The following is an 8015-nucleotide window of genomic DNA, read 5'->3' on the forward strand; positions in this document are numbered from 1 at the left end:
ATAAATCTCCTTTTAGGGGTCCCCTTGCAGCCAGCGTCCCCTCCCCTCCCTCCCCCACCCCGCGCTCTCCTTTGGAAAAAAAAAGTCGCGCTCAGGTGCTCGGACAACAGGTGTGGATCGGGCTTCTCTGCAAAGCCCTCCCCCTCGCCCAGCCCCCCCCCTCGCGTGGTGACCCCTTCCTGGCCGAGGGGGCGCTGCCGGAGACCCTCCTCCTCCCTCCTTTGGCCCCGATTGGAGAGAAGCCCCCCTCACTCCGGAGTTCCTTTCCCTCCCCCGCCCACCCACTCTCGGCTTCCGCTCTCCCCCGGGACGCCGCCCCCACCCCACCCGCCTCTGCCTCTGCCTGCCACCGCCGGCACTGCCAGCCCCCGCCGCTCTTCCCGCCCGCCCCACAGTCCCGCGGCCGCAGCAGAAGGCAACCTCCGCTGTGCCTCTCCCGCATTTTCTGCCGGGGGTCCGAAGGAAGCCAAGGGGTCCCGCCGTACTTGGGCTCCGGTCGAGGCGCACAGGTGGTCTTCTCCGACAACGGCCCTTCGGCCAGGTAGGGGTCACCGCGCGGGCGGGGGGAGCTTGCAGAGAAGCCCCGATCCACACCTGTTGTCCGTGCACCTGAGCGCGACTTTTTTTTTTTCCAAAGGGGAGCGCGGGGACGCTGGCTGCAAGGAGACCCCTAAAAGGAGATTTTTTTCCCCCACCCAGGAGAAAACTGCCCGAATTCTCTCCTAGGTAGGACCTGGCCTTCGGAGCACGCGGGGGGGTCTTCCTCCCGGTGGGAACGCAGAGGACCCCGCCCCCCCTCCGCGAAAGACCGGCTCCGTCCCGCGTATTCAATGCGTGCGTTTCTTTCTGGCAGAGGTCTCCAACCTTGGCCACTTTAAGACTGGTGGATTTCAACGCCCAGAATTCCCCGGCCAGCGGAGCACGGGGACCTTGGAGGTCAACTAGTCCAACCCCCTGTTCAAGCGGGAGATCCTGTGCCAAGAGTTGGAAGTCCACCAGTCTTAAGCTGTCCAAGTTTGGGGACCCCACCTCCTGCTTTCTGGCGTGTATTGGCTGCCCATGTTACCTCTGTTAACTCTGGCTGAAAAAAAATTCACTTGGGTCTCCTTGACGGCTGTCCATTGAAACACCATCATATTTGCATTTATGCTCATCATGTCATATCTTCATATTGTCATATTCAACACCGCCAGTTGCTCAAGAAAGCGGGCTGGATCCAACCTCCACTTTCAAAAAAAACCCAAAACTTTCGACTCCTGCAGATGTCACACACAGACACTCCTGAGCAAGTTCGTTGGCCCGGGGAGTAACTGATAACAAATAACAGATAACAGGTCATCAGAGTTGGAAGGGACCTTGTAGGTCATCTAGTCCAACCCCCCGCCCAAGCGGGAGACCCTACACCATTTCCGATAAATGGCCGTCCAATCTCTTCTTGAAAGTCTCCAGGGATGGCTGGATCCAATCCTGCTGAGCTTTGGTGCCCAGCCCTGGGGCCCCTTCAGCAGCCCCCAAAGCCTCCCCCACCCTAAGGGCCTTGAATGGCTTTATTTTGGGGCAGGGGGTTGGGCTACCAACAGCTGCCCAGCTCCTCTCGGATTGAAGGCCACTTCCTTGGGATCCTGTGGGGTGGTTAGGGGGTCTCTGGGGCGCTGCCTGTAATTGCCAGGTGACCAGTTGGAATTAATTCAGTTGGGGAAGGTTGAGGTGTTGCCATTTTGTTACCAGGGCAAATTGGCCTCTATCTGCCTCAATGGTTTTATTTGTATTATTTCATGCAGAACGGATGTCCAACCTTGGCAACTTTAAGACAGGTGGACTTCAACTCCCAACGGTCTTAAAGCTGGCTGGGGCATTCTGGGAGTTGAAGTCCACCAGTCTTAAAGCTGGCTGGGCATTCTGGGAGTTGAAGTCCACCGGTCTTAAAGCTGGCTGGGGCATTCTGGGAGTTGAAGTTTGCCGGTCTTAAAGCTGGCTGGGGCATTCTGGGAGTTGAAGTCCACCGGTCTTAAAGCTGGCTGGGGCTTCTATTGAAGTCCACCGTTTAAAGCTGGGGCTGGGTTGAAGGTCTTAAAGTCACCAAGGTTGGACACCCCTAATTCAGTGAGCCTGCTTGGTTTTTACACCTTCATATTCTCCACAATCCTCATTCCCCCTTCCCCCCCACAGCCCTATTAATCACCCCCCAGCTTCCCACAACCAGGTTGTCTTTTTTTAAATACCGTGCCTGGCTGCGCCATGTTTTTCCAGCCTGGACCGATTCTTCCCGGCTGGTCTGAAGTGCCTCCCTCTGTGCCCCCCCGTCCTCCAGTCCCATCCGCCGCCAGCAGAGCTTCTGCCCATGGACCTCAAGACGGTGCCAGACTCCCGAGAGCAGGGTTGGTATTTGAAGCTGATGGTCCCCAACATCAGGGGCCCCTCCTACGCCTGGCTGGACCCTCTCGTCTTTACTGCCACCCCCAGGTACGGAGAGGGGGGCAGTGGTGGATTCAAATTTTTTTTACTACTGGTTCTGTGGGCGTGGCTTGGTGGGCGTGGCAGGGGAAGGATATACTGCAAAATCCCCTTCCCTCCCCACCCCACTGACCTGCTTTCCAGCTCCGTTCTCCTGGGCAGGGCAACGAGATCCAGCCAATCAGCTATGGATGTGGCTTGGTGGGCATGGCAGGGGAAGGATGCTGCAAAATCCCCCTTCCCTCCCCATCCTAACCTGCTTTCCAGCTCCGTTTTCCTGGACGGGGCAACCAAAGGAGACCCAGTCAATCAGCTGTGGGTGTGGCTTGGTGGGCGTGTTGTTCTGTGGGTGTGGCTTGGTGGGCGTGGCAGGGAAGGATATACTGCAAAATCCCCTTCCCTCCCCACCCCACCGACCTGCTTTCCAGCTCCGTTCTCCTGGGCAGGGCAACCAAGGAGACCCAGCCGATCAGCTGGGACTCAATGGGAGGCAGAGAAAGAGGTGGGGTTGGCGGGGCCAGTCAGAGGTGGGATTGGCTGGTTCTCCAACTATTGAAAAGTTCTGCTTCCGGTTCTCCAGAACTGGTCAGAACCGGCTGAATCCCACCTCTAGGAGGGGGTCAAATCTCTGCAGGAAGGGGGTGTCTAGGGTCTGCACCCCCATAAACCTTCTGCCCTCTCCAGGGGGATGAGCCCTGGGCAGTGCCACCCACCTGGCTGACTGCAGTCATTGGTCTGAGGCTGACACGTGTGCGCCCCTCCCCCATCGCTCCCAGTTGTAAAGCACGTGTGGAAGGAGGCTGCCCCTCCAGTGCTCCCACAGTTGTAAACCGCGTGTGCATGGCTGCCGCCCCTATTGCTCTGAGTTGTGAATCACATTTCAGAGGGAGCCCCCCACCCAGATCTATTATTAACAGGGTCTAAAGTGTCTACACTTAAATGCCATGCGCAGAGGATGCCATGCGCCAAGGACTAAATTTAGCCCCAGGAATGAGTTAGCCCAGCCAAAGTCTGTGGAGGAGGGGTCCGTCTCCTGGGGAGCTGGGGCTTCATCAGAATGATCTCACCTGGTACTCCTATGCCTCCCCTAAGGGCTCCAGTCAAACGGTCCTGCAGAAGAGTTAACAGAATAGAGCTGAAAGGGACCTTGGAGGTCTTCTAGTCCAGCCCCCTGCTCAGGCAGGAGACCCTACACCATTTCACACAAGCGGCTGTCCAATCTCTCCTTAAAAACTTCCAGTGTTGGAGCATTTACAACTTCTGGAGGCCAGTGGTTCCACTGGTTAATTGTTCTCACTGTCAGAAAGTTTCTCCTTATTTCCAGGCTGAATCTCTCCTGGATCAGTTTCCACCCATTATTCCTTGTCTGGCCTTTGGGGGCTTTGGAAAATAACTTGACCTGCTTCTTCCTCTCTGGGGCAGCCCCTCCAATATTGGAAGGCTGCTCTCCTGTCTCCCCTGGTCCTTCTCTTCCCTAGACTAGCCAGGCCCAGTTCCTGCAACCGTCCATTGTATGTTTGAGCCTCCAGTCCTCTAATCATCCTGGTTGCTCTTCTCTGCACTTTTTCTAGAGCCTCAACATTTTTTTTTTATAGTGTGGTGACCAAAACTGGATGCAGGACTCTAGGTGTGGCCTTACTAAGGGTAGGTAGGTAGATAGACAGACAGACATGTTATAGATCAGAGGTGGGATTCAGTAGGTTCTGACCAGTTCTGGAGAACGGGTAGTGGAAATTTTGAGTAGTTCAAAGAACTGGCAAATACCACCTCTAACTGGCGATTCTGCAGTATCGTTTCCCTAAAGATAGAGATAGAGATATATAGACAGAGAAAGAGAGACAGACAGAGAGATAGATAGATAGATAGATAGATAGATAGATAGATAGATAGATAGATAGATAGATAGATAGATAGATAGATAGATAGACGGACAGACAGACAGACAGATGATAGAGATAGATAGATAGATAGATAGATAGATAGATAGATAGATAGATAGATAGATAGATAGATAGATAGATAGATAGATAGAAGAGATAGAGAAAGAGATAGATAAATAGATGATACAGCTAGAGAGATGATAGATAGAGAGAGAGAGAGAGAGAGAGAGAGAGAGACTACACTAGACTAGCCAGGCCCAGTTCCTGCAACCGTCCATCGTATGTTTTTAGCCTGCAGTCCCCTAATCCTCCTGGTTGCTCTTCTCTGCACTTTTTCTAGAGTCTCAACATCTTTTTTTATAGTGTGGTGACCAAAATTGGATGCAGGACTCTAGGTGTGGCCTTACCAGGGCATTATAAAGTAGTATTCACACTCAAATATCGGAAGATGCTCTCGTGTCTCCCCTTAGTCCTTCTCTTCACTAAACCAGACACCCCCGATTCCTGCAACGGTTCTTCTTCAAGGTTTCCAGTCTCTCCTACGATCCATAAGGCTGGCCTGAGTGGGGATGATAGGGAATGTAGTCAACCTATTATCCCACCAGGAGGCCTCTGGCATCGACCATCCTCTTCAGAATATTTCACTGGGTAGCGTGTTCGGATTGTCCCTTCATGCCATCCTTGTAGCAGGGAGGGTTAGGGTGGCATCCTTGTTACTATGATGGGCTTAACTCTCTTTCAGGGTTTATATTTTCCTTGCAGTTTGTCCGAGGGATGCTTTAAAACAGGAGTTTCCCACCTTGGCCCCTTGAAGACTTGGGGACTTCAACTCCCAGAATTCCTCAGCCAACCAAGCTGGCTGGGGAATTCTGGGAGTCGAAGTCCCCAAGTCTTCAAGGGGCCAAGGTGGGAGACCCCCGCTTTAAATGTCGAAAGCTGGCCTGAATAACAATAGCAGAAACTCGGCTCCTTGGTAAATAAGGGGATCCGTCCTTAGAGGCGCATGAGACCCTGCTCTGGGTGGTTTTTCTGTGGGTCTGGGGAGCCGTGCCCCCACATAGCTGCCCCCTTCTCTTCTCCCGCCCCCACAGGCCTTGCAGGACTGCGTGGAAGATTTGGTGCGACCGTTTCGGGACGATGCCATCGACCAAGTGGTTGGCATTGATGCCATGGGGTTCATTCTGGGTACGTCTCTCTCGCTTCTCTTTCGCTCCCCTCACCCAAGTCCTCAGCTCAGGGCGAGAGGGGAGATATAAACTGAGAGCAAAACCTACCCCTTCTAGCACTGATGATGTTACCTAGTTGGGTCATGAAACGTTTGCAAGAAAACAACCAAGCTCAGAGAGCACCAAGCACCCCTCCCTCATTTCAGCCCTAAGCTACAAAGATTCTTCTCTATGGGGGAGACATGGACTCCCTCTCCAGCCAGCACACTCCCTGGCCAGTGACCCGCTCACTCCTCCTTATGGGGTTGTCATGGCCAGGATAAAAGCAGCCAGAAAAACACTGGCCATCAACCATTAAGCCAGAGGTCTCCAAACTTGCTGTGCTGGCTGGGGAATTCTGGGTGTTGAAGCCCACAAGCCTTAAAGTGGCCAAGTTTGGGGACCCCTGCATTAAGCAATGGGCCCACTCTCCCTAGAGGCTTTCAAATGGGGGAAGTTCCCTGGATTCGGAGGTTGGCCTAGATGACCTCTGAGGTCTTCTCATCCATCTCGTGATGACTCTAGGAAGGATTGAAGAAAAACCAGGCTAATGACCAGGATCTGTGGCTTCTCTTAGGAAGGATGAATGAAACCTCACCCTCCCCAAATATTTTCCTCCTCCCCCCAGGCGCCGCCATTGCCCTCACCCTCCGAAAGGGCTTCGTGACTATCCGGAAAGCCGGCCACCTCTGCGTCGAGACTCGCACCCAGACCTACAGGGACTACACGGACCGTGAGAAAGTGATGGAAATTCGCACAGATGCCATCGGTCCAGGTAGAAGGGGACTCGGGGGAATTACAGATTCAATATATATATGTCACCCTCCTCGCCAATTTGAGGCAGGGGTGGGTGAGCGAACGTTGAGCAGGCAGGCAGGGGGCGTGGCCAGCCAGAACTCGCTACTGGTTCGGCGACCCAGTCCAAATTGCCACTACCGGTTCGTGTGAACCGGTGCAAACCGGCTGAATACCACCTCTAGTTGGCATGTCAGGGGGTATCTGCAGGGGTTGAATTCTACCGGTTTGGACTGGTTCTGTAGAACCAGTTGTTATGATGCTGCGCAGTTCGGAGAACCGGCAAATCGTGCTCCTGGCTGGTCCCGTCCACCTGCCCCTCCCCTCCCCTCCCCACCCACCGCCCAGTCAGTCCTTATAAGGGAATTGCAACATCGCGTGCATGCCCGACATCACTGACTGCCTTCCTGCTCCATGCCCAGTCACTCCTTAAGGCAGTGGTCGCCAACTGGTGGGCAGGGGACCACTGGTGGTCCGTGAAAATTTTTTTGCTGGTCCGCAGAGAAATGTCCCCCCACAAAGCAATTAATCCAGGCTGCGCTGCCCACATGGCCCAGGGGAACACAAGGCTTGCGTCGCTTGCATTGCGGACAACATGAGGTAGTGAGGGGAGGGGGAACGGTTGAGGGGGGGGGACTTGCCCCACTCGCCCCAGGCGCCTGGCCCGGCCACCGGGCTGCTTCTTTCCGCTTCTTTCTTCTGCTGCTTTTGGCTGCATGCAAGGAAAGCAGCCAAAGTCTTTCTTTCTCTCCCCCAAACTCCGCCAGAAATGAGTCTTTGGGACCCTGCAAGGCCTCCTGCCCCAAGAGGCTGCACCGGCAAAGGCTCATTCCTGGCGGAGTTTTGGGGAGAGAAAGAAAGACTTTTGTGGCTTCTGCTGCTTTCCTTGCATGAAGCCAAAAGTCTTTCTCTCTCTCTCTTTCTCTCCCTCTCTTCCCCCTGAGAACGGAGCTGGAGACGGTATCCTGTGATCCCAAATAAAGAACGATCGATCGGTAGGAAAATGGGGGGGATTTTCCTGCAGACTTTTGGGGGATTTTCCCAGGGTCTCTGGTCCTCGGGATTTAAAAGTATGGGTTTGGTGGTCCCTGAGGTCCAAAGGTTGGCGACCCCTGCCTTAAGGTATTTCTTTTTTCTTTTTTATCCCTCCTAACGATCACCTGTTCCAATGATCAGCTGTGCCCGGATCCCCCTCACTGTTTCACTGCTTCACCCAGGAGGGTCCCCTGAGGCCCAGGAGGCAAAAAAATGGGGGGGTTTGCTGCAAAAAAGCCACGCCCACGCAGTCACATGGCCGTGCCCACCTAGCCACGCCCACAGAACTGGTTACATAATTTGAATCCAACCCCTGGGCATTTGCCCAGGGAGGGCACACAGGTGGCATCCAATGCTGGGCACACAGCCAGAAAGTGGGCTGGAAACCCCCCCCTCCACCTGCCAGGACCCCCTCTGTTAAGGGCTGGTGGGGGAGGACAGCTGGGTGAGAAAGACCCCAGACTCACCTTGGTTCTGCTCCCCCCACTTCTCCAGGTGTCCAGGTTCTGCTGGTGGACCAGTGGGTAGAGACAGGGGGCACCATGCAGGGCGCCATCCAGCTGGTGGAACGGCAAGGTGGTGTGGTGGCAGGTAAGGAGAGGAAGGGGCCAACCAGGGTGGATTTCCTCCCCAGGCTGGGCCGGAG

At 54.6% G+C, this 8015-nt stretch overlaps 1 protein-coding gene across 1 annotated transcript in view; it reads left to right on the forward strand.

Annotated features, from left to right (window-relative positions):
• The first annotated feature begins 384 nt into the window (after positions 1 to 384).
• Positions 385 to 8015, forward strand: part of LOC113431969 (uncharacterized) — an 8882-nt gene continuing 1251 nt past the window's right edge. Inside the window, 6 exon segments of the mRNA XM_087955688.1 lie at positions 385 to 541; positions 2251 to 2438; positions 2441 to 2463; positions 5426 to 5519; positions 6168 to 6314; positions 7865 to 7960. Coding sequence (XP_087811814.1) covers positions 2342 to 2438; positions 2441 to 2463; positions 5426 to 5519; positions 6168 to 6314; positions 7865 to 7960 — 457 coding nt within the window. The 5' untranslated portion in view covers positions 385 to 541; positions 2251 to 2341.

Source organism: Notechis scutatus, chromosome 1 (assembly GCF_049901735.1).
Source record: "Notechis scutatus isolate UNSWTSFEM ecotype Mainland chromosome 1, rNotScu1.2, whole genome shotgun sequence".
Classification (NCBI taxonomy): Eukaryota; Metazoa; Chordata; class Lepidosauria; order Squamata; family Elapidae; genus Notechis; species Notechis scutatus.